A 27,680-nucleotide genomic window follows, 5' to 3' on the forward strand; every position below is an offset into this window, starting at 1 on the left:
CGGGGCATGAGCCATGAGCGGGGGGTGGGGGGAGGGGAGAGAGACACGAGGCATGAGCAGGGGGTGGGGGGAGGGGAGAGACACACGGGGCATGAGCGGGGGGTGTGGGGAGGGGAGGGACACACGGGGCATGAGCGGGGGGTGGGGGTGAGGGGAGAGACACACGGGGCATAAGCGGGGGTTGGGGGGGAGGGATAGAGACACACTGGGCATGAGCAGGGGGTGGGGGGAGGGAGAGTGGCACACGGGGCATGAGCGGGGGGTGGGGGGAGGGAGAGAGACACACGGGGCATGAGCGGGGGGTGGGGCGAAGGAGAGAGACACACGGGGCATGAGCGGGGGGAGGGAGAGAGACACACGGGGCATGAGCGGGGGGTGGGTGGGAGGGGGAGAGACACACGGGCCATGAGCGGGGGTGGGGGGAGGGAGAGAGACGCATGCGGCATGAGCGGGGGGGAGGGAAGAGACACACTGGGCATGAGCGGGGGGTGGGGGGAGAGAGAGAGAGACACATGGGGCATGAGCGGGGGGTGAGGGGGAGGGAGAGAGACACATGGGGCATGAGCGGGGGGTGGGGGGAGGGAGAGAGATACACGGGGCATAAGTGTGGGGTGGGGGGAGGGAGAGAAACACACGGGGCATGAGCAGGGGGTGGGGGAGTTTGTATGTCAGGAGACAAACAAAAACACGGACATGAGTTTGTGCGGCAGATCCCGCTCCTCAGCCCTCCGCTGGCCACCGTGTGCGATGGCGTGAGCGGGGGGCTGGAGGAACAGGGGAGACACGCAGCATCAGCGGGGGTGGGGGGGACAGGAAGGACACACGGGGCATGAGCGGGGGTGGGTGGGACAGAAAGGACACACGGGGCATGAGCGGGGGGATGGGGCAGACACGGGGCATGAACGGGGGGTGGGAGGAACAGGAGACAGACACGCTCCTGCTGACCTGACAAAGCCTCTCATGCAGGAAAGAAAGATGGCGGGCATCTCTGAAGCCAGACGCACTTCACGCATTCACCGCATCCAATGAGAGAGCACGTCAGATGTCCGTGGACATCACGCAAGCCCAATCACTGTCCTGTCCGCGGAGCGAACAGGGAAGTGTGTCCGCGAAGCGAACACAGATATCACTAATTTTTTTTTACCTACTTTTTGGTAATTTAAAAAATAAATACTGGACGGATTTTCACCAAATTTGCAAAAGCACACTTTCGGGACCACGCCGCTGCTCCTGGTCCAAATTTAGTGAAAATCCGTCCAGCGGTTTGGGCATTAGGCGCGAGCGAAATTCTTTTCCCATTCAGTCTATGAGAAAAAACAGAAATTTTGGGACCCCCCCTATAACTTTTCCCCCCCTGGACGAATCCTAACCAAACTTTACAAAACAAAGAGAGTGGGCCATATACTTTTTTTGCAAAGTTTGGTGAGGATTCGTCCAGAGGGGGCGAAGTTTGTGATGTCATCTTTGATGTCCTGGGTGTTAGGCTTAGCAGTGCACGGTGGTGGCGCAAGTTATGGTTGCTTAGCTTACCATAACTGGCGAATTTCAGGGGTTTTTCGGTTTTACTTGGAACCATAACTTCCCTTTAACAAAGTTTTTTCACTGAATATATATATATATATATATATATATATTCTTTCAAAACGAAAATAATGCCCTGAAACAAGGCAAAATCCAACGGGTTGCACTCCCAAGAGCAGCTGAGGCATGGAATCCAGTCTCAGCAAGGAAAAGGCATGACAACTAGTCCACGCAGCACAATGTTTTCTTTATTTATAAAAGGTGCAGCAGAAGGAAATTCCTGGATAACAAAACAACGCAATTCGCGGTACACTGACCGCTTGTTCACGTAGGCAGGGAATTACATGGAAGAAGGACTCCTTATGAATGCTTTAAAACCTCTATGATACTAGTGCATAGAATGTCCCCATTCACAAAGGAATACAATGTGGTGAACAAATGGCGGCCATCTTATAACAGTAAAAGAACAGCAATGCATAGCGACATGAAGTGCATTATATAAGTGAAAACTCACCACAATCATAAATGCATTAAACCAATGTTGTATGATTCAAAATATGACAGCAAGTGCGCATATATATGAAAAAACACACACTTTTCTCTGGTAGTAGCACTACAAAAAACCATCAAAGGGTGTAAGAAATTATTCAAGCACATAAGATCCTGTTACCTTCTTGTTAAAATCAAATAATCTTTATTTTAACATAAATGTGCAACACACAATATTGTGAGCCGGGGCAAATGCTGCTGCTACCCACATGACAGACAAGTACTAAAAAGACACTCACCCTCCTGGGTGGACTTGCACCATGCGTTCTGCCCATTTACTGAGCTTCGTCAGGCTGTTTTGATCCACATAGGCATCAAACACTAATAAATATAAGCAAACAAGCCACCAAGGGCAGCACGCTCCTCCCCCAAGCCATGAGTATGTGTTTTTGTATCTTCAAAGTCAGTGAACAGTTCGGAAGAGCCCTGTGATGTTCGCGAACATCTCAAATGCTTGGGGGGCATCCATACATATTTTTGCATTGCAGGGTTGGTGAACAAGCAGTTTTTCGATGGCGTATAACTTTGGTGCAACTCAATGAAACTGCATGACATTCTGTAATATATTTCTAGATCTGACCTTAAATGCTTCTACACCGTTTGGTGCCGTTTTGCAAAGAGGGAACAAAATTAGTGAGAGGGTCTGCACAAACGTTTGCAAAAAGATTTAAGAATGTTTTTGCAAAGGTCAGTGGGATTTTGTTAAGAAGGGGCAACATTAGATGCGGGTTTGAACATTTTTAAATGGTGTATAGCTTTGTTGTCATTTGACTAATGTGTACAAAAGATTTTAAAAAGATTATAGACCCAGCCTTGAATGTTTGCGCAAAGTCTGAATGGATTTTGTCAAGTGGGAGCTAAGGTATATGACTATTTTATGTATGTACATTTTGACACTTAAAACATGGACTATTTGCAGTAAAGTCGGACTGAAGCATGGTTTTGCAAATGTGTCTGTCTTTCATTTTTTGAAAAGTGTCTTAATGTAGGTACAAAAAATAGTGATCTACCTTTGGTGACTGAGGTATAGCCGGTGGCCATGGGCAGTGGCCAGATTGTCTGAGTCATGGTCTGTGGCCATGGGCAGTTACCAGATTGTCGGAGTCATGGCCACAGGCCATGACTCGGACAATCTAGCTACTGGTAATGACCACGAGGGACTGGCATTGGGATTAAAGTGGGCATGTGGTAAGGTTTTTCAAAATCGGTATAGGTTTGAATGGGAAAAGAAATTCTTCCTCTGGCTAAAATTCTGCCTGTCTCTACAGTCCGAAGTGCTGCACAGGACTGCATCAACAGATCGCCATGACTACCGCTGCATACACTCTGAGAAATTGCTAATCAGCAGACAATTACCGAGCATGATGAACCAGGTGCCCACGTGCTCACCAGGTCATGCCTTCAAATCATTAACCACCCTTATTTTTGACAATACCGGGACAAGATATTGGGATTGCATGCCGGACTCATTTCCACAACCCTGCAGCAATGACTGATAATGCACATGCTTTGAGAAAGACCCTAGAGAGTCAAGACAAGTGTTGTCTGACTTCTAACAATAAATATAGCACCAACAATGGTTTTACAGACTGCTTTATTATGACAGAAGTTACTTATTGAATAACCTGGCACTCAGGTGAACAGGGCTCACTCTCCTATTTGGAACCTAACTCTTGAAGAAGGAAGGGAATCTTCACAAAAGAACCCCATCACTAGCAGCAGGGTAATCTGTTTAAAGTACTAAATAAAGCTTAGTGTGCTAACTATTCTACCACCTTGTAATCACTTGATAATCATGTACTCTGATTTGATTGTTGTGGCTGAAGCACTAGGTTTGAATGGTAACAAATATTCTGCTTGTAGCTACAGCCTGAAGTGCTGTTCTGAATTACACAGATCTGTGTGAGTAGCATCAACAAGGACCTGAAGGCATGCTTTTTCAAATTTGTATTGTGTTTTATTTTTCCAAAGTGTCCACATGTAAGCACCTATAATAGTGATATAAGTTTGGTGCATGGACAATGGGCCTGGCCCTCGGCAAGGAAGAATGCCTACTCTGATTTACTTAAGGTGTTGCACAGGTGTTAAATCTAAGGTATGGGGCAGTGTTTCTCATGATCCTTGATAACAGTTTCAAAAGCAATTCCCCCTTGCAGAGTGGTGTGTTTCAGTATGTAAAGAGTACTGCTGTCTTCGAAAGGTATGGATCAACAGCCTCTTTTAATGCTTGCAAGGTAGCTGGTGGGATTTTGTGTCCCACAGAAGTAGGCTTGTCCATGATTGAGTACAACGTTGCACTCAGTGCCTTTCACTTTGGTAGCATTAGCCTTTGGTACATTCCCAACAATGGTAAAGAACTGCCACACCCATGATTCTCTCTTTGTGATAGAGGTAGGTACTTCCTCTACCTCATCTTCTTGATCCTCTTCAGTGTCTTTTGAAGTATTTTGCTTCTTTCGTTGTGTAGGTCTTCCAGCTGGTGGTGGTGGTGGCTCTTGGGGAGGAGGGATGGGGATATCTGATGGCATTTTTAAAATAAATAGCAGTTTTTCTAATATTCTTCAAGGTTTGTGCTGTTGCTAGATTGTTAATGGACAATGAATTAGAATAGGTGTAGGACCTGTACATTTTGAGCTTCAAAGTTTCGAGATGAGCTGAAAAATGTAGGTCCGAATTGTTCATGAAGAACCGGCCCATTCGTGAAGTGTAGATGCGTTCGCAAACAAGTCATCATACCGCGCACGCGCGTGTGGTCCCATGACACTGTACGGAAAGTCTGCAATTATGTCTTATGTTCCCGAACATCGATGAACACAAAAACAGAGGAAAAAGTTGCAATAAGTATATAGAAGGTGTTAAAAATTATGCTAGAAAGTGGGGAATGGCAGAGTTTTAAGGTGAACCTTTCTAAATTGGACAAACATGTTGCTATATTGGGGTAAGTAGGATATTAGTAATTTGTAGCAAATTAGGGTGCACTAGTAAAAACCCATGAAATTCACTGAAAAAAATGTGTTAAAAGGACGTTATGGTTATGTTGCACTAATAAAAACCTATGAAATTCAATGAAAAAACATTGTTAAACGGAGGTTATGGTTACAAGTAAAACTGGAAACCCAAGAAATGTGCCAGTTATGTTAAGCTAAGCAACCATAACTTGCGCCACCACCATGCACTTCTAAGACTAACACCCAGGACATGAAAGATGACATCACCAATGTCATTGATGACATCACAGATGACATCACATATCTGGGCCACTTGTTTTTGATTACTGGCATGATTAAGTTTGTTTTTTGTTTTGACTGACAATGAGAATGTCTAAAATGTCTATAGTTATAGGTTCTGATGGAATGCCCCCTTGGCTTTGGACTTCTTGCTATGCAAACTCCTATTATGTAAAAAGAAATGGAATACGTTTTTCTGTGTGAATTGTCCCAATAAATGCAACCGCAGTCTCGTTGTCTCACCATCGTCTCGTGTCTCACCAAGTACCGGACAAGTACTGTTTGCTGCCGCCGCCTCGTTGTTCTTTTTCCATTGGATTTGCGATCGTGGCTCTTTCTGCCTGCTGACTTCCACAGACTCGCTACAGCGCTTAAACATTCCCAGGAGGATGTCCTTCACGGGTGCACCAGCGTGCCTGACTCCAAGGTCCTTCCTGTTGTGGTGGACACGCCCCCCTCTGACGAGTCACGCTCGCTGCGACTATAAATACCTGCAGTCTCGTGCACCCGCACCGCGCACCAACTACCGGACAAGTACTGTTTGCTGCTGCTGCCTCGTTGTTCTTTTTCCATTGGATTTGCGATCGTGGCTCTTTCTGCCTGCTGACTTCCACGGACTCGCTACAGCGCTTAAACATTCCCAGGAGGACGTCCTTCATGGGTGCACCAGCGTGCCTGACTCCAAGGTGACTGTTTATTAGTTTAGCCCGGTGCAGCACATAGCGTGCTCTCCCCTCTTTGTGTTCTACAACTCGTGTGTTCACCGAGTATCCTACGACTTGTGCTCTTGTGCTCTTTACAACTCTTTACAACTTGTGATCTGCACACACTGCCGCTCTACGGCTTGTGTGTACATATTTGTGCACACGTGTTCTGATACCCTGCAGTTTTGTGGTTCCCATTGCTAACATTGCCCTTTTGTGTTTCCTTGCCTTTCCTTGCAAAGGTCCTTCCTGTTGTGGTGGACACGCCCCCCTCTGATGAGTCACGCTCCCTGCAACCATAAATACCTGCAGTCTCGCGCACCCGCGCCGCGCACCAAGTACCGGACAAGTACTGTTTGCTGTTCGTGGTGTGCGGCGCGGGGTGCGATACTGCACTTTGGGGAGTTTGTTTCTGTTCACATTGAGAAGTTGGCTGAATACCAGGTGGTAAGCATTGTTTTGACCAGGTGGAGCTTGGTGGTGTTTGTGCTTTAAAATGGTTAAGAAATTGCGAAATGGTAAGAGATGCCTTAACGGTTCCCCTTCAACTTTATTTGAAGGCAATATGTCAGATGAGGAGTCCATTCACTAAACAGTAAATCAAATCAGGAAAAAGGGAAAGGACATAATTGAGAAACCGAGTATTAGCCCTTACTTGAAGTCACCAGTAAATATAAATGTGCCCATTTCACCTCTGTTAGAATCAGAAAAAGTTACAACCGTAGAAACTGAAAACGAAGTAAACATAGTGGCCCAAATTCACAGGGAGGTGCTTGGAAGTACAATCTACCCACTTAAGTTAATACATAATGTACCCATTACTGATAGCTCAATATTGGGAGCGGTAAATGATGATATGTCGTTGGTTGCGCCAGTTGTTCTAGCCGAACTTCATAGTAGAACGCGCCTCTCGAATGGGCCCTCAACACCTGCTGCTGAGTCAAGGGGCCTTAGGGAACAAGTTCACTTTCATGCAGCTATAGCAGAAAATTTAAACCAATTAAAAGAAATGCAAAAGAGCAAAGGAGGATGGGGGCCCGGGACCTTAAACACTCTGCCAGCTCACCTGCTCATGAGAGTCAATACAACCCCTCTGATATAAATTATCCACATTTACCAGTACTGGGTTGCGATCCTATACCAGCAAAAAATAATTTAGTAAAATCTCGCCAACCAAATTCATCATTTCCGCTATTTCCACTGGAAGAGACTCTAGTGGATTTAAATCCTCAACAATTACAGAACTTTCCTGTCTTGACTAGGATACTGAATTTGCTAGACAAGGGGCACAAAGTTACGCATGGAGCGATTGGTGCTCTGAGCCTAGCAACATTGGAAATCAATTCAAGATTGTGTAAAATAGAGGGTTTTTTGATGGCTCAGGAAAAATGCCACATATTTTGGGCCGAGCAACACTTGAGCGAGAAACGCTTCCATACTCAAAAGTTGGAAGCAATAGCAATAGAGATTAAAGCTGGGAATTCATATAACATGACATCTTCAGCCTCCCAAATTGAGTATGTGGAGTTGAATGATCCTACTGAAACAAACACAACAACCGATGTAAAGATTGCAAAAGCAAATCAGCTTCCACCATATGTGGAGATAGCGAGACTGCAACATGAAAGAATATTGGCGTTAGAGAAGATTGTCCTTGCTGCAAACCTAATGCCTCCAGAGAGGATGTCAGAGGTACTTAATAAAATGGAGGTGCCAATACTAACTCCAGTTACACATACTCCTGATAGTCCTTCTGTGCTTACGGATCTGATTGATTTGAACTCTGAGATCATGCAGAGTGGTCAGGAATGTATTGGCAATTCAACTGAAGGAGGAAATGGTACTCACAGCACATTTTTTATGTCCCGAAAAGCTAAAAAATTACATACTAAAGCTTTGAAAAGACAAAAAAATGCAAGCTTCCAAAATCCATTAACGCAAGCAGGGCCCAAGATGAATCATAATAACAAAGAAAAAAAACAAAAAAACTCTGAGATATTGGAAAAACAGAATGAAAAAAATCACAAACAGCAAAAAAAGAATAACAAAAGTGTTATTAAGGAGGACAACAACATTGATATAATGCAACTTAACATCTAAAGTCAGACTGTTTTGGGTATAACCGATAGGCCACAAAAACTCGTCTTCTCGAGCATTGAGGAGAGCGCAAAAAAAATATACCAGATGAGATATTAAAATCTAATATTGCAAACATAAAAGATGACAATGCGTTATTATCACCTATCCTTATACAAACGCAGCTACAGCGCTTCTTTGAAAAAATAGACAAAAAAATTAACTGATCTAGTCCAAAAACCACAAAATATTGCAGATATCAGTGCTGACTGTTATATTGTGAATGCTGTGCCGGACAGAAGTACTCACAATGTGATTAGTCAAGCTGCGAATGAAGTTGTAGGCACTCAGGATCCTGATTTTACTAAGTCCCAACCCATGAAGGGAGCCCCAGATATACAGCAAAATTGGCAGTCCATATTACCATCCCCTTCTCTTGACGGAGAGTGTGAGGATAAATGGTCATTTTATAATACCTTGGGGCCCGAAATGAAATTGGTAATGGGATGGACGTTGGATCCAACGAAGGTAGACAAACCCAACTTAAATCGTACATCATTGATGAAAGTTTTCCACCAAATACCTGCATTGCGCAACTTAGTGTCTAACGTCATAGATTGGGTTTGTTTACCGTATGCATCAAACGGTCGTATGTTATGCAAATACCAGAACACTATTATTGCTGCGCTAATATGGAAACATACACAGGATTTCCAATTGCTTGGTTATGAGTTATCATTGTTTAACTCACTGGAAAATGCCACACTGTTTGTTGAGTATCAGCCACCTGCGCCTCTTAACAATGCTTACATTGAAGATCATGATAACCAATTTGCAACCCTGCATGAAAAAATCAGATTGCAATCTGAATCTGTCGCGCAAATTGCGACAAGCCTGGCATGGCTTGAACCACTGATGAAAACTTTAATAGGCAATATGCCAGTTAAAGATAATCAATAAAATGATGCAGTGGTTATAAATTCTTGGAATTGCTGTGGTTTTAATAATCTTGAGAAATGGTTTCAGAACACACTGGTTGAACAATCACCAGCAATAATCATCTTGCAGGAAACCATGGCAACCCAAGATATTTATCTAGAAGGTTATGTAGCTTTTTATTCTCATGCGATAAAAGGTACTCAAGGCCGTCCATCTGGCGGCCTTGCGATCCTGGTGAGACATCTATATTATTCTAAACTGCTGCAAATCTATTCATCTTCAGATATATTGGTGGTGGAAGTGACATTCAAGGCTAGGGTGCTTTCTCAACTGATTATAGTTGCGCTGTATTGGAACCCAGCGATAATAACCTTAGACTCTATTATCGAAAAAGTAAACTATGTTCTTTTACAAGTGGCAACCGACGCTCCAAATGCACTGATCATTATGGGTGGCGATTTTAACTCAAATCTTAACGAAATAATGTTGAAATCAGATATAGTATCCCATCATGAAACATTGGCTCTTGAAAGGGGGCAAATATGGAGGATCTTTTGAGCGACTGGAAATTGCAAGTTGTGGCCTTTGAACAAAAAGTGAACGCATACACCTGGGCTCGTGGTAGAAAACGCACAACAATAGATTACTTAGTAATTTAGAACTCACTGGCTGAATTTGCTACAAATTGTAATATTATTCAATCGCATCTAAGCGATGATTGCATCTTGGAGTGTCTGTTTAAGTGTAGTCTACCAATGTATGAAGCTAAGCCTGTATTGTCATTGTTGGAGATCAATCGTAAGGCACTTTCCATCAGGTGGAATGCTAGTTTAAATAGGCAGCTAAATTATCTGGTTAACAGAGACAAGGTAAAAACTAACGTAGAAATGTTGTCCAGTTTTGATCTTACCGCATGGGAAAAAAAAAATGTTGGAATGATACGTGGCCATCTTGACACCTTGGTGGCTCAACAGCTAAAAAGTTTGATTGCAAGAAGAGCTTTAATACAGAAATTGCATTAAGGAAAAAACAAAAAAATATCGAAATCCATAAACTGTTGAAATCATCCATCAATATAGGAGGTTATGCAACCGAGAAAAAAAAAAAAATTCTTACAATTTATAGAAATGATGTCAAACCAACCAAAAAATTATCCAGAACCTAATTGGTAGAAACTCAAGGGAAATTTGGGCAATATTGAAGGATCCACTATTGAAAGGAAAACCGGATCTTTGCTCTTCAGTAAGCGGAGAAGTATGGTGCAAAATCTATGAATCCAAATATGCTATGCCACAGAAATTCTGTGGGTTAAAAACCGTGCATCTGGCTATAAATCTTCCCTCTATATGTCCTTGGGGATTGAATGACATCATCTCTATAATAGTAAAGCTAAACCTTCTAAAGCTGCTGGGCCGGACGGCATTCTACCGTGCGTCATAAAGGACGACCCGAAACTATGGGCAAAAATCATCTTAAGGAGGTTGGAATGTATATTTAAATCAAAGAAAGTACCCGAGTCGTGGTTATCCGCGATTATAATTCCACTACACAAAAAGGGTCCTTTGAACGACCCCTCCAATTTCAGAGCCATAGCCCTAATCGACATTTCTGCAAAGATCTTTGCTGCCCTAATATTGAAGGACTTAAATGATTTCATCTTAAAACAGAAAATTCTTTCGCGGTTTCAAACCGGCTTTCGCAAAGGTATGGGCACACAGTTGAACGCAACCCTGTTGGCACACTTATTGAAAGTATCTAGAAAGAAAGGCCATGGGCCATTGTATATGGCACTCGTTGACATATCCGGGGCTTTTGATTCTGTAATTACACAACAGTTGTGGCAAAGGATGCAGGACATTCATATTCCACCGCACTTGATAGCTATGATCATAATGTTGCATTCTAACACAAGTTACAGGATTAAGATCGATAAGGAAGGCTCGCTAACACCACCCATTTTTACCTATATAGGCGTAAAGCAAGGCTGTAACCTTGCAGCCTCATTGTTCAACCTGTATCTATCTGAAATAGCTTCAATTTGGTCAATGTGTAACTCATTTGCGATCAAACTAGGGGATCTTTCTCTTGGATTGGAAAGCTTTTGCGGATGATTTGAAAATGTTTGATCTTACTCCGTTTGGGCTGCAAAACAAACTTGAATGTCTATTGGAATTCTGCGAGAATCGCAACCTCCAGCTAAACCCGAATAAATCACATATATTGGTATTCTCAAAAAAACGAAAGATTGTAAGATACCAGTGGAAAATAAAGGGTCTTTTGATTCCACGTGCTCTAGGCATGATTTACTTGGGGTATAATCTGAACAACTCTGATTCAATTGATAAATGGCATAAAAAAATCTCAATCAAAGCGATGCCATTGATCGCACAAATGAAATTAATTTACTCAAAAATGTGTAATTTCTCCATGATTCCATTGATCGATTTCTACAAGCTTAAAGTGGAAGCAATTATCATATACGGCCTAGACCTGTGCTATTTGGAAATTGGTTCTATATTAAACAAAATCCAAGGAAAAATATGGAAGAAAGTTTTACATTTGCCTATGTCATTACCAAATTCTATTATTATACATGAATTGGGACTGACATCCTTAGCTACCAAACATCTATGGCGCAAGCTTGCGTCTCATACAAAAATCCTGGACCCATTGTCAAATTCCCTTTATGAAGATCTTGGAAAAATGCTAAAAAAGGGTAATCCGGCTTCGGTAGGAGACGAAGGGAAAAGGTGTGATGAAAACCTTGAACAATTATTCATGGAAAGGGAAGATCTAATAAAACGTCCTCAGGTTGTAAAGGCAAAACTAATACAATATGATTGGGCAGCGAACTCAGATAAAATTGGGCTATACAATTCACACAAGGAGTATGCAAAATTTTGGCATAAACAGTCACCATTATTGCTATATTTGAGACAGTGGCCCTCATTACGACCCTGGCGGAATCCGGAAAACGATGGCGGAAATGCAATACCGCCATCGAATAGCGCTCGGTGCGACTATGACCCGTCACCGCAAAGTACGATGCCATTAGCGACACCGTAGTGAACGCCAACGCCAACTGCACCAAGCACGCGCGCGCGCGCCATGCCAAACCGTAAACACCACCATGGCGCAAGGGTACGCCAATTCCGACCCTAGCGAACATGTACCTAACGCCATCAAGCATGGCGGAATGCACCATTCCGCCATGGTGAGAAGTACGGCATCGCGAATCAACCGTAAACGGCCCCACTGAGTGCCCGTACACCGCTCCCTGCCCACAAAGTACAACTCCCCGTAGGTGCAATGAAGTCACAATGCAACCATTGAAATGTACAAGTCACCCATGCATGCCAACGAACAAAAGAAACACAACAGGGGCCAATGGGAGCTGCAGGGCACAGATGGCACGAATACAGAAGCCATCCCAATGGACATGACCACAGTCCCCCACCAAGAAACGCACGCAAACACAAGCACCTGTGACCAGCAATATTCCGAAAATCACATCATTCCACCAGTCCACCTGGCTGACCGGCATCTGTTACACAAAACCCAATCCCCGCCCCTGAGCATGACAACATTCAAACTGTCATATTGGCAGCCCCCATCCCTGACCTCACGGGCTTCGTAGGCAAACGCGCCCAGTACAGTACCACGCAACTAAACTCCGAAGCTGGAACCCAGTGCAGATCTCCTCACAATACATCGCCCCCCAAATAGGCATATGCCACATCACTTGCAAAGAAGAACGCTACACGGGCCAAATCAGAATAGAAATTTAATGCACATCAAAATCACCAAGCCCATACAGCCATCAGGCCATGAACTCCAAAACACATTTCACCATTGTGGGCTGCATCCGCAAGAAATGACCAGCCACTACTTGTGTGACGCCCTGTTCCCTCATGGTACACAGAGCCACATTCACGTACGAAAAGGCAACATGGAAGCGCACAGAACCGCAGGGCCGTCCCAATGGGGAGGCACTAGTCCAGCTGAAAGGCCGAAATGTTGCTCCGAGCCACTAGTACTGCGTAAGGGCATGTGGCCCATTGGCGATCGTCCCATAAGATCGTAATGCTGCTCCACTGATTAACACGAAGCAGTAGGTGTCGGGAGTAAAACCCATCTGCAGGAGTGGCATACAGATGGCAGTGGCAAAAGGGGAGGAGATACCTGTCAACCAGAAGAAAAGAAAAAGAACAGAATGGCCATCAGTACTACATTCCAACAACTCACTGCAATGATCACACTAAATCCACAGCCATATGCATGCTAGCCCACTCCAAAGTATCATCACCACCCCAAAACCACTTGCGACTCATAACTATCTATATCGAGGTGTAAACACCATCACAAACGAGTGTACCTGTGCATGCGTCTGTGAATACAGAATCCATCTGATGGGATTGGTAACGTGCATGGACACAAGTGTCTGAAGGCGCGTCGAGACAGGGAGGGCTCAACAAGGCCAGATAGACGATGGTCCCACTATGGCAGCCCTGCATCACATAGCGCAGGGGAGGCGGACAGATTCCAAGAAGCCCTGTACATGGCAAACTCTGTATCAAATCATCTGCCCATGCATCCATTCATCATTCCCTCATCCCGGTATTAAAACGCCTGAATATTTACTCACATAACATTAGAAATATCCATTGAGTCTGTGCGTTATGCAGCCTGCAAAATCCACAGTGCCCCAGCCCGTAATTCCAGTGTAGTGAAGTAACATGTATTTGGGAACGTCCGGCCTCATCGCCCACGTCGCTATTGCGCATCCCAAACCATTCATATCAATCATTGCATTCTCGCCATGGCCCCTGTCTCAAGGACATTGTACAATAGTACGTTATATTTGCAGTCAGACCTGTGGGCATTTCCTCGCCGCTAGCTGAAAACCGAAAGCGCCGCCCTCCGAATTCCTCATTTGCAACATCACGTCGAAAAGGCATCTGTGGCCGCTTGAAATCACAAATTAATCCATCTAGTGCGGCTGTGTGTGAAAATGGCAACTGCCTTCACTCACAAATGGCACGCCCCGCCCGTCGGTGAACCTCGGTACAGTGATGCATGAGGGTCCACCGTTACTCGAGTACTACGTTCCACTGACCCTTCACAACTCTGTTCGCGACTGCACAGATAGTATGTGAAACAATGGGACAACAGCAGAATGAACATATCAACCAATGTTACACGGCCATCGGGTACAAATACATGATTGCAATAGCAAGATGCCATTCCACGAATTGCAGCGTTGTGCGCGGGACGTGCTCGGCCAAAGGGGAGAGCAGTTTGCACAGGTGGAATGAATCACCACAGGTGGAGGCCATTCAGCCTGAAAACACATAAATTGCACAGGCAGTCTCCTCCCACAACCACACCGAAATGCTACCGGCAGGACTCGCGATGTTGGCCCTGGGGGACCTGATAGCACTGCAAGTACTCCAACTCCAAGAAGAAGACGAACACCAACTACAACCGGCCGCACGGAGGAGACGCAGGAGGAGGAGGAGGCCAAGGCAGGGCCAGCAAGGGCCGCCAGCACAGCCACTACCACCACGCAGGCAGCCCGCAATCCCACGCCTCCGAGCACATCCGTTCAACCTCACTGATGAGCAGATCCACACCCTCTACCGTCTGGACCGGGACACCATAGCCGCCATTGTGGACATGACACAGGCTGACCTTGTCAGCATGATAGACAGCCCAACCGCCATCCCACCCCTACTGAAGGTGGTGTCTGTACTCCACTTCCTGGCCACAGGCACCTACCAGCACACAGTCGGACAGTTGCATGGCATTTCTCAGCCACTGTTCTCACGGACACTATTGCAAGTGCTCGATGCCCTCCTGCAGCACGCAGACGACTACATCTCCCTACCACGCTCGGAGCAGGAAATTACCAACACAAAAGTGGGATTCCATGCACTTGCCGGCATACCTGGTTGCATTGGTGCCATCGACTGCACCCATGTGGAATTGGTCGTCCCACATGCCATGGAGGCCCAGTACCGCAACCGAAAACAATTTCATTCTCTGAATGTACAAATGGTGTGTGACTCCAACAGGATCATTACACATTGTTGTGCCCGATTCCCTGGATCAACCCATGATTCAATGGTCTTGAGGAACTCTACAATACCACGCTACATGGAGCGACACGCAGGGAACAGATCCTGGCTACTCGGTGAGTCTCATTACATGCATGATAATGTGGGGTATGTGATTCGGCAATGACCTGGCAGGAAGGGGGGGGGGGTGTGCGTACGTAGCAATGGCATTCCACATCATACGTTTCTCGTCCACATACAGGTGATGCTGGATATCCACTGAAGAGATGGCTCCTCACACCAGTCCGGAACCCACGGGACCAGCATGAGGAGGACTACAACCATGCCCACTCACGTACCCGTGTAGTCATTGAACAGGCATTCGGCCTACTGAAGGGTCGTTTCCGCTGCCTCAGCAGGTCTGGCGGGGCACTCCTGTACCGCCATGAGAAGGTTGCAAAGATGGTGATGGCATGTGTCATGCTCCACAACATGTGCGTACGTAGAAATGTGCCCATGCCCCCTGACGCAGAACTGCAAGCACCTGATGATGGTCATGATGAGGGTGGGGATGTGGCAGCACCTCAAGGAGTCTGCGAGGCACCGGAGGGCCGTGACATTCGTCAGCATCTCATTGATGTATGCTTCTAGCACTCACGCCTGGTGGCTGATACATGGACACGGGACTCGTGGCACTGTGTGTGTCTGGGACATGCACAATATGGACTGTACGCCTATGATGGCCTAGTACACAAAGATCAATGTCCACACATCTCATTGGTTGATCGTGCACTTTTTATGGCATATGTGATATCATGTTGTACACCCTATCGACCCGCCACCCAAGTGAGCCCAACACACCCCCTCCACCCTCCTACCTCCCCCCCGAACACCAGTGTCCAAAGATGCTCATTGTCAGTGGGCAGTCGCTATTGCAAGCCCCCTCTGCGGGTATCAGGGGCACCCCTGCCTGTGGAGCGCAGGTTCCTCCCAGATCTACGTTGGGGGCTGCCCTGGACGGAACTTGCAACGGATGATGTCTCTGCCTGCTCACGTCCATGCATGTCCCTAAGGGTTTGCGAGAGCTCAGTGAGCACACGGCGCACTGCGGCAAGTTCGGCACATACGTCCTTGGACGTCGCATGCAGTTCCCCCCTCAGGCTCTCGGTGCTTCTCTCCATTTGGACTCTCAAGCTCTCGGTGCTACTCTCCATTTGTGCCCTTAGTGTCTCTGTACTCCTCTCCATTTCTGCCCTAAGTGTCTCAGTTGATGTTTCTATGTCTGCCTTAGTGCCCCCACATTCATCGGCATGGTCCTTGAGGAGCGTGGCCAGTTGCTGCTGTTGCACGATTAACTGGTCGAGGGACTGTTGCCTCTGCTGGGCCATGGCCATTTGCGGGGGTGTCACAGAGGGGCTGTTGTCCTCATGTTGCCCTGCCACAGGGCTTGTGGGGGATGGCCAGTCGTCGTCTTGTGGGTGCCCCTGCGTGGTATCCTCATGTTGTACGGGATGGGACAGACAGGGGTATTGGGACAGGTCATGGATGGATCTGACTTCGACATCCCCGTCTTCTGTGTCGGAGCATGCTGCCATCAATGGGGTGTCACCTATGGTGCTGCTGCCACCGGAGGCAGTGCCTTCTGTGGCATCCGTTGGGGGGACCTGTGGTGGTGGTGTTGTGGGCATGCTGGCTGCTGGGGTGCCTGTTGATGTTCCCTCCTCTGTGCTGCCACCTGATTTGTGCTGCTGCCGTGTCTTGATGCGTGCAGCTGAGGTGGAGGGTCTTTGGCCGTTGGTCTTGGCCCTCTTTGCAGGTGTGCTGGTAGGGGTGTCCTGAAGCTCGTCGTTTGGATCGGACCCTGTGGTGGAGTAAAGGAGGGCGAGGGTTATTGATGGGTCTGTGGGAATTGGAATGGCATTGTATCACATGCATTGGGGTGGTACCTGAGGGTGATTTGTGTCGGGGCCTTGGAGGTGCTTTCATTTGTGTGTGGAGTGAGGGTGCAGTTGTTTGGCAGCCTGCAGTTAGGGTGTGCCTGCTGCACGTGTAGTGCGTGTTTTAGGGGTTTTTAATTATTTATGTATTTATTGTGGGTTTTAACGTGCGCTATCAGGCCGATGTGTGTGGCCGTTCTCCTGGACATGTGTTTCTGTTGCACTATGTGGACGCATGGTACTTCACATGGATGGACTTTGTGGATTTGGCATTGTTTTATTTGGGCCACCTACCTGAATCTTCGGATGTCTGCACTCCTTTCTCCATCCCTCCGACTCCCTCTATGCTCTCCATTCCGATGGTGGAGGCACAGATTTCTTCCCAGGGGGTCAACTTGATGGGTGAATCAGGACCTCCCCCGGTGGCTGTGGCAATGTTGCGGTTGGCAGAGAGTATGCTGCGGATGCGTATCCGCAGGTCGTCCCATCGCTTATGGCATTGCTGTGGGGTGCGGGGTGCGGTCCCCACCGCACTTACCCGCTGTGCCACCAGAGCCCATATGGCCTTCTTGTTTGCAAGTGCCGTCCTGGTCATTTGCGTGCAGAAGACGACGGCAGCATTCTCCTGGAGGGTCTCTGTTAGCACGGTGAGTTCCTCACGGGAGAAGTGGACCTGCCGCTTGCGGTCGCACGCTTTCTTCGCTACTTTTCCCATTTTTCTTGGTTTCGCTAGGGTGGATGACGGGTTGGGGTGTGTCTCAGGGTAGTGATTTTAGTGGTTGTGTGGTTTTAGTGGTTTTATAGGTGTACGGCGGGATGTTTCCCGTTCCGGGCCCATGTTTTAACTTCCGTTTCCGTATATTTCCGGTCACCGTACTTTCCGGTAGGCGCACACTGCGGTGTCCGCTGTGATGGGTGGCGGTATTGCACCTAGGGCGCCGTACGGCGGCGGTGTGGGCCGTTTTGGGGTCATTTCCGCCATCGCGGACTTTGCACTTCCGCCATGCCGTGGTGCTCGTGCCCGATGGGTCGGAATGGGCCGCACTTTGCTCCTTCGTGCAATGGCGGAAACGCTATTTACGCTGTGGCGATCCGGTCAGTCACTTTCCGCCAGGGTCGTAATGAGGGCCAGTGTCCTGGCCATAAAATGCGCACATTGTATATGAGGTTTAAATTCAACTTACTTCCAACTTTAGAGCGTATTAAGAAATGGCTCAACTGTTCCGATTTAGAAGAGAAGGATGTAGATTTTGTAGTAATTCTCAAAAGAACCTTTAAGACATCTTGTCATACATTGCGTCTTCTTTGCAAAAGCACGGCAAACCAACTTGTTGAAATATCAAAATGTAACAACAGCCTACCAAAGTGAAATGCTCTGGATACAATGTATGTGGGGCTATCAAATGTCTATGATCATCGATCTAACACAATTGTTGCATGAATTTGATAAGAATTTAAAGTGTAAAAATTCTAGCATAAAAGGAGCGGCGAACGACCATTGTGATTAGTTAACACGATCCTAGTGAATCCAATAGATGAATGAATGTACCAAAATTATGTTATTTCAATGGAGAAATCATTGATCCAAACTTAGTTACATAGCCCACAATTGGTGGAGTTGCGATAATGTGATGATGTCTTGTTTATTATTGTATTTAGATTGTAAATATGGTTCTTCCTTTTTCTTTTTTTTTTTTATTTGCTGATTTTAGTTTAGCAAAACACCACGGTTATGGACTTACTTTTATCTTTGTTCTGATATTTTTAGGGTATTATGTTGTTTTTAAAAAAAACTTTGTAAACTCGTGAAATAATATCAAGAATTGTTGTAAAGATATTTTGTATCGAAAAACAACAAAATAAAAATTTAAAAAAAAATGCAGCCGCAGTATGTGTTAGGGAATGCTATTTTAGTACACAAATTAGAGGTTGTAAAATGTTGGGATGGTTATTTGAAGTTTACATGCACAACAGTTTTAAATCTATGCTTATTTGTGTATTGCAGGGTTGGTGAAAATCAGCTTTTGGATGGCTTATAACGTTGGTGCCACTCAATGAAACTGAATGGTTTTGGAACGTGTGGTGCTGTTTTGTCAAGAGGGAACAAAATTAGAGGGGGTCCCAAAATGTTGTAAATGCTTATAAATGTGCTGCCATTTGAAGAACCTGCAAAAAAGTTTGCAAAAAGATGTTTTTGCAAAGTTTGATGGGATTTTGTCAAGAGGAGGCAAAATTAGAGAGGGTGTTTACACATTTTTAGATGGCTTATAACTTTGTTGCCATTCGACGAATGTGGACACAAGTTTTCAGAAAGAGTATAGACCCAACCTTGAGTGTTTGTGTGAATGGATTTTGTCAAGTGGGGGCTAAGTTATATGACTATTGTAAGTACGTACATTTTAACACGAAAAAATAAATCATGTGCGGATTTCCAGCAGTCGTGTAAGGAGCATTGGCAAGGACCTAAAAGCATGTTTTTTCAAATGTGACTACTAAGCAACCATAACTTGCACCATTACGATGCACTGCTAAGACAAACACCCAGTACATGAAAGATGACATCACAAATGTCATTGATGACATCACTGATGACATCACATATCTGGGCCACTTGTTTTTGTTCACTGACATGTCTAGCCTAGTTTTTCTTTTTACTGACAATGAGAATTTTAAAAATTAAAATGGTGCTATATATATAGACATGAACCTTCTTATATTTTCTTAAAGTACTTTCCATAGCATTTGATTTGACCAGATATACTTCTTTGGTACATGTTGGAGCCATTGCCTATGTGTATGAAGATCAGGTTGCTGTATTAACAACAACACTCAAAATTTCTTTAGATGAGAATATTCTTTAATGCATTAAGCACTTTATGATAGATATCCTGATCACCCCTGACATCTTGTTTTTCAACATTATAAACTGTACCCCTTGTAGAGACAGTTCATCAAAATTATTTTAATATATTGGTTGACAAATGGGCTATGCCAGGTCTCCTTACTGATGAAGACAAACAATATTTGACATTCAAAAATTAGAGATTTCCAACAATCTAATTCTTACCTAAGACACATAAGATTTTTGACAGCATACCAGAAGGACGGCCAATAGTTAGTGGCATAGGCTGGATAATGGAAAAGTACTCTAAATATACAAATGTGATTTTGTGTAAGTAAGCTCCTAAATTACCAGCGTTTTCGAGGGATACCATGCATCTATTATACATTTTTGAACATTTTGATTGGGATGCAGATTTTTTCCTGGCACGATTGGATGTCAAGGCACTGTATACATCTATAGACCACACCTTAGCACTTTTGCTAAATGATCTGCATTGTATGTCCTGCATATAACATTGTTGAAAGAATTGATGGTTTTTACATTACGTAATAATGTGTTTCTGTTTAACAATGATATCTATTTAAGCAAACGTGAGGTGTGGCCATGGGGGCAAACTATGCACCCCTGTTGGTCAACCTATTTATGGGTTTCTATGAAGATACTTATGTATTTTCGGAACACTTATTTACATCATGTATAAAATGTTGGGCTAGGTACATCAATGATGTTTTCTTATATAGCAAGCTAACAAGTCTACCTTAATAGAATGTGTGAGTCTTTTGAACAACAATGACTTTGGTATTCAATTTACAGGCACAGCCCATGCAACTGAAATTGATTTCTTAGATGGACATCGATATGCGAAAGATGGTATGATCATATCTAAAACAGTCAGAAAACCTATTTGGGCAAATTTGGTTCTGTTGTCAAGTGGTTGCCATAAACCAAGTGTAATTAAGAATATACCACTTGGGGAAAATATCAGGGCATGGAGGAATTGTAGTGAACCATTGGTATTCAAAAGAGAATGTGAGGTTCGGGATGGGAGATTTATTGAATGTGGGTATACAAGCGATATACTTACATCAGCCAGAAGTAAGAATGCTGCTCTAAATCAGAGAAATGTACTCCAACCTAAGTCTGAGAAAAAGTCAGACTTTGAAAAGGTGCGCGTGAGTGCCAAATATTCAGTGGAGACTAAGAGACTATTCCAAATCTTTTAACAGCATTGGCACATACTTGCCTTGGATTTGGATTTACCAGCATATGGAAAAGAGAGACCAGATTTTGCACTATTATAAGGATTACTGATGCACACTTTATGGATTGCAACCACCACCACAACCAAGGTTGTGTGAATGAAAGGGATACATTTTAGCCAGCAGTAGGGATTTTGTTGTGCAAATAAACACGTAGCCCCTCATTAAGAGTTTATTAAAGTGAGGGGTTAAGGTTTGCTCTACACTTTAAAATATTAGGGTATGATGAGCTTGGAATCATGTACATTATGATAAAGGTGGCAAGTGTTGTGAATGGACTTTGTAGCACTAATTTTTGATACGTTGCGTGCTGGTCAGAATGCTTTGTGTGCAAGTCTAATGATGTTAATGGTTTGTGACGTCAGACGCCTAGCGTGCAACATCACAAACGTTTGACATCAGCCGGGGGTTAAAAGAAACAATCACCGCAACATGGCAGCTTAGTGTTTGGTGTGTTGAGATGTGGAATGTCGCACGGCCGGCAATTGCGGTGAATATAGGTGAGGAATTCATGGTCAGTGTAAGGCATAGGGTGATTTTGGATAAATAGAACAATTGGGTTATATCTATGTTGTTTTTTAAAAAAAGCTAAAAGAATTAGTTGTGCATCAGAATCGTTCTTTAAGTAAATACGCAATTTTAATCAGGTAGCAATCTATAGACTGACTGTAGGTTTCGTTTTATTGTGTGTTTTCTCCACAGAACCTATGAACATTGGAGTATGGATTTAAGGTTGCATTTTAACTGAATTGGACTGTTCTGCTAGAATTGACTTGACATTTAGGAGATATTAGTTTCTTTGGAGATACAGCATCTGCGCTCTGGAATAAATGTAATTTGTACTGTGGGTCTCATCACGAGTTGGGCGGTAACGCCGGCGCTATTGGAGCCGGCGCTAATAGCCCTACCGCCAAACCCCCCGGCGCTATTAGCGCCAGATCACGGGTTTGGCGGAAGGGTTATTGCCCATTCCCCATTGGGCCCATTTGGGAATTCCTCATTCCCAATTGGGCCCAATGGGGAAAATTTGTGCTATTACCACCGGCGGATTTCCTGCCGGCCGTAATTGTGCCGAAAAATTGGCAATTTTGCCGTGGATTTCCCCCCAGCTCAGAGCTGGGGGGAAATCCGCCAAAGCCATGATCTGGTGGACCCTTAAATGCGGTGGTAATAGCGCCGCATTTAAGGGTTACCGCCAGACTCGTGATGAGGCCCTGTATCTTGATTAGCCCTCCATTGCTTTGGAGAGATAGTTAACTCATAGAGTGTAACATGTGAATATTGATAATATATGGTTACAGGATCTTTGGGAAAATATCTCCTTTTCACACACAAATAGTGTTGCAGCTTTTTAAAAAATCGCAATTGCAAAGTTTTATTTTGGGCATCCGCTCAATTAAGTCATCTTAAGGTAATTTGTAATTTGTACTGTGGGTCTCATCACGAGTTGGGCGGTAACGCCGGCGCTATTGGAGCCGGCGCTAATAGCCCTACCGCCAAACCCCCCGGCGCTATTAGCGCCAGATCACGGGTTTGGCGGAAGGGTTATTGCCCATTCCCCATTGGGCCCATTTGGGAATTCCTCATTCCCAATTGGGCCCAATGGGGAAAATTTGTGCTATTACCACCGGCGGATTTCCTGCCGGCGGTAATTGTGCCAAAAAATTGGCAATTTTGCTGTGGATTTCCCCCCAGCTCAGAGCTGGAGGGAAATCCGCCAAAGCCATAATCTGGTGGACCCTTAAATGCGGTGGTAATAGCGCCGCATTTAAGGGTTACCGCCAGACTCGTGATGAGGCCCTGTATCTTGATTAGCCCTCCATTGCTTTGGAGAGATAGTTAACTCATAGAGTGTAACATGTGAATATTGATAATATATGGTTACAGGATCTTTGGGAAAATGTCTCCTTTTCACACACAAATAGTGTTGCAGCTTTTTAAAAAATCGCAATTGCAAAGTTTTATTTTGGGCATCCGCTCAATTAAGTAATCTTAAGGTAATTTGTGACAACTGAGTCGATGTGTCATCTAGGATGGACGCTATGTTATATAAAGGTAGCACAGGTAAATGAGACTTCATAGTTGGTTGTGCCTTGCATGTCGCAGGACTGGTTTTGTCCTTTGATTTTAAGAAGCTTGGGAGATTCATATTAGGCTATATATAGGTTGTGCTGGTGATGAATGTATGAGCATGTGATGCTCTTAGTAAATTGGTGCAGTTGAAAGACACTGGGTTTGGCACAGCTCTTTGAAGTGCTATTTGTTATACGAATATGACTTAGGGGTCATTTAAACTAACATTAGCATTTTTTGGATATTTTGTCTTTCCCCCAAACTTTAAAACCCTCTTTGTTTGTTTGTTTGTTTTTTTGTGCATTTATATAGCGCTATGAACCCCCAGGAACCATCTTTGGTTCTGTAATGTGGTTATTATTGAATCTACATATGCATACACCAATCAATGTGAAATTTCAATATGTCAATATCTGGTAATGTATTGAATATGTTTTATGTGTGATTTGTATGAGTGTAACTTCTTCTTTGGACCTTGATTGATATTGATTAGCCTGGAAGAAGACCTTGTTGTTTCTGGTACAAACGCGCATTGGCTATCCATAAAATTGAAATTGAACTTGAAATTAAATTAAATTGACATCATCTATCTAATGAGTGCCTTATGATCATTGAATATCAATGTACTGAATTTTTAAAAAAAATCTTTATGGATAAGAGTGTAGAGCTTTGGACACACCAATTCGTTTTTGAGGTGACTATAGGGCTTGATTCACTTGTGGTGACCTCTGCTGGCTTTAAAACCCTTCTGATTCATGTCACTAAATACGATAATCAGACCAATAGAATTTAATATTGAATCACAAGGGATGTCCCTACTTCGATGAACTTGTGGCCCCTTTACTTGAGATCTTATGTTATATATAACTTAATCAACCCAAGACAGACATTTTGCAAGATTGTCAGGACAACCACACCTCGTTTCAGCATTTTGCTTTTTCTCATCCGCATTTCTCGTGCAGCACTGGTTAGGTATTTGTCAGAGCACTGCAGCTCACAGTCCAGTGGCATGGCCAACACATGCATTTTAATCCTTGTTCTGATAGCTAATAAAAAATCAGTAGGAGGCTGCTGCTCAATGTAATTACAGAAATGTATGTTTGTCTTTTATACATAGTCCTTTCCTGATGTTGCAAGAACAAATTATTGCTGTGACAGAAACATGCCATGTTGCCTTTCATTAAAAATGCCAATTAAATTGTATTACTATTAAAACGGTGTGCTCATTAATTTTTCTGACAGGAACTACCTGACAGTATATTGAACGGAGGCCCGCAGTTTGCTTACAATGGGAGAGTATGCAACCACATCGTATCCAGCGATCAAATCCACCATTGGTAGACATTTTTTGTTTAATGAAGATGCTGAAAGACTGAAACACACTATTGAAGCGTCCTCTACACCCTTCACTGGATGGCATCATATGAGAACACAGTTGTTAAAGCAGTTTGACTTGCACTTTCTGGATTCTGAAATTATATATTTTGCATTTTTGGGATGAAGGGATTCAGGGAGTGTTGCCATATTTTAAACAAACTTTATTAACTGCTTTAATTATAATTTTTCATAGTATAATAGATAACACGTTTATTATGACAATGCACAAGCAATTGTTTTTAAAAGCATGTAAGTTAGACTTGTAAAGGCTAGAATTGCGAATGTGTAAAATAATGACAAGTTCTGAGAATGCTAGTACAATGACAATGCCTTTTTTAAAGACTGAATCTGTCCTGAATGCTTTCAATAATGCCTTGTTTCCCTTAAACTGTATATATTTACTATTTGTGAATGAAGTATATTTTGTAAATTGTTCATAAAAGATTAGAAATAAATATGCATATAATCGCAGACATCCTTCAGGGTTTTTTTTCAAAATACTTGACAAGTGTTTCCCATTCTCTAGAGCTGATGAAAAGATTATTTTTTTTTCAAATTGGAATTCTATATTAATGTTTCTTAATTGCCACGGGTAATTTTCATTTTAGTGGGGAATTAATCAAATGTACTTTACAACTCTGGCAATGAAATGACCACGTTTCCAAACAGATTACGCCAACACCTGTGTGCTTGACGAATAAATAGTCGAGAACGAAATAAATGGATGTAGGGTAGACAAGTATAGCAAGAGCAACACCTCCTATTAGAAACATAGTGAGTCTGTTTGAACCACCTGGTCGGACAGACTGAATAGAAAAGCAAATGGGCTCCAGAACCAGAGAGGGCAGATTCACCATGATTTCTGTTCCCAAAGCACATATATCCATACATGAAATAATGACTGCCCCACTCTTCTGTGAATGACTCTATCTACACAGCATGTATGGTGACATGCAAAGAAGAGTGGGACAGTGATATACAGTGTCAGAGATTATGACAGGCAGGAGAACAAACTCAAGCGTTCTCAGATCTTACACAGATTTTGTAATGCAGTGTAAAAGGTTGACTGCTTTTTACTGTGCTGAGAAGCTGCAATGGCTGCTTAGACATACCCAGTACAACGTGCAGACTGCAAACCATAGTAGAACGAATGTGTGTACATACCGTAACATGTGTGATACAGTGCAGCACAAGCGTGCACAATCTAAAGAAATGCCAAATGTCCTCGTATTGGTAGCTCCTGTTGTACACCTTATTGTGCTCAGAATATTAGGCTGGAATTCTGCTACAGTACTTGAGTCATGTTGAGGGTTGTGCCCAGTTCTCCAGGTGTCTCATTCAGTGGTCAGTAGATGGGGGCCATTCTACCTGAGCACATTTTGGGGTGCCATTCATCACATGGGAAAGATATAGATAGAGGAAAGTATGATGCCCTTAAGTTGTGCAACTAATCATAATGTGCTGGACAGTGAGCATATCCAAACATAGAGGGACTCATTACAACTTTGGCGGTAGCCATGCCACTGCCGCCAAAATCGGATCCGGGTCCGGGTTCCCAGAATGAGTTCGTAGGGCCTGGTAATTCCTCCCTCCAGGAACCCGGACCCAGACCTTACCCATTCCCATTTCACCCCACATAGGGCTGAATGGGAATGGGAGAGGGAGCAAACAATGGGCCGATTACGAATGGCCCGTTGTTTGCTCCCTCACCCCTTGTGGGACCCGGTAAGGACGCCTGGTCTGACCAGGCGTTACTTACCGGGTCCCACGAGGGGACCTCATAATGTGGCGGAATGGTGTTAACGGGTCTGCATCCTTTTGCGGCACCATTAACCCATTCTGCCACTCTTGTAATGAGGCCCAAAGTATGATATTATAGAAGTTCCCGTTTTCAGTCGTTATGTTTTGTGTATTCCAGTGTTGTTTTTCCAGTGTAGGTGGTGTAGTTTTTCAGCCACATCAATTTATCCTGGCATAATATATAATGCTGTTTTTGTCAGTGTTTAAAAAGGTTGCATTTATTGCTGAAAATATAATATGCCTATTACTTAGAAGGGAAATATCACACACTATAAACATGTATTTTTGTAACAGAAATATCACAGGGGACGTTTCAGAGAAAGAAAGAGAGAGGGAACAAAGGAGAGGCAGAGGGAGGACAGGTATGAAAGAGAGAGAGAGAGAGAGAGAGAGAGAGAGAGACAGAAGGATGGCAAACACGCTAGTAAAATAGGGGGGAAGAGCTGCAGGAATCGAGGCAAGAGAATACACACAGGCATTTTGCTTTCGTATATATTGTTCATTTCAAAAGCTGTGGTCCGTTTCACATTCAATACACGCTTTTGTTATTATGTCACCACTCACTGCTTTCTCTGTGGTACCTCTTTTTGTGATGGTATAGCTGCACAAGATATTTGTATTTCTTCAAACAAAAAGAGTTGAAATATGTTTCCATGCTCCCTCACCCATCATAATATTGATCTGGGTCATGGGAAATGATGGAACTGTTTTTCTCGTCTAATTGCAAATACATGTCCGAATACAAGTAATACTGGTGTGTGCCTTGGTGATCAAGTGCCTCCAATCATAGCCCAAAGATGTACCGTACTTAGCTAATAGTCATGACAAGTTTAAAGGAGAGTGTTGCAACATCAGAATAATGGGCCAAAAAGGCACAGTTCTCTGAAATCTATTGAATTGAAGGGACAATCTGAGGAGTCAGACCAGAACATATGTATTGGATGTGCTGCAGGCCAGCCAGTTTGGATGGCTGCTTCTACACCTGAATTTCCAATTCTTCAAATACATCAAATGCTTCTAGTTTGTTTTTCCTGATGCTTCCGTAATCGTCGACTCTCCTTCCAAATGTATCCTGACCTGTTGTGTATGATCTGATATGATATGGTATTTGTAACGCGCCTATACACAAGTGTTTCAAGGCGCGACGAGGCAATGGAGGGGAAACAGAGGGAGGACGGACAAACGATCCTACTAGGCCAGGTGTCATTCAAATCACGCAAGTACATGGGGAGGAACAACTGGCAAGTGTACAATGGCCACAATGAAAATGGGGTTCAGGGATCTATCCGCCAAAAGCATATAGAGGGTACAGCAGCC

General features: G+C 44.1%; 1 protein-coding gene across 3 annotated transcripts in view; it reads left to right on the top strand.

Moving 5' to 3' along the window:
* TMEM196 (transmembrane protein 196) overlaps window positions 1-25,034 on the top strand; it is a 463,985-nt gene extending 438,951 nt beyond the window's left edge. For all 3 annotated transcript variants that reach the window (XM_069648478.1, XM_069648477.1, XM_069648479.1), the window contains one exon: window positions 24,429-25,034. In XM_069648478.1, coding sequence (XP_069504579.1) covers window positions 24,429-24,527 — 99 coding nt within the window. In that variant the 3' untranslated portion in view covers window positions 24,528-25,034. The remainder of the gene's footprint in view (window positions 1-24,428) is intronic.
* Window positions 25,035-27,680: the final 2,646 nt, after the last annotated feature.

This window comes from Ambystoma mexicanum, chromosome 2q (genome assembly GCF_040938575.1).
Source record: "Ambystoma mexicanum isolate Mex_15411 chromosome 2q, UKY_AmexF1_1, whole genome shotgun sequence".
NCBI lineage: Eukaryota > Metazoa > Chordata > Amphibia > Caudata > Ambystomatidae > Ambystoma > Ambystoma mexicanum.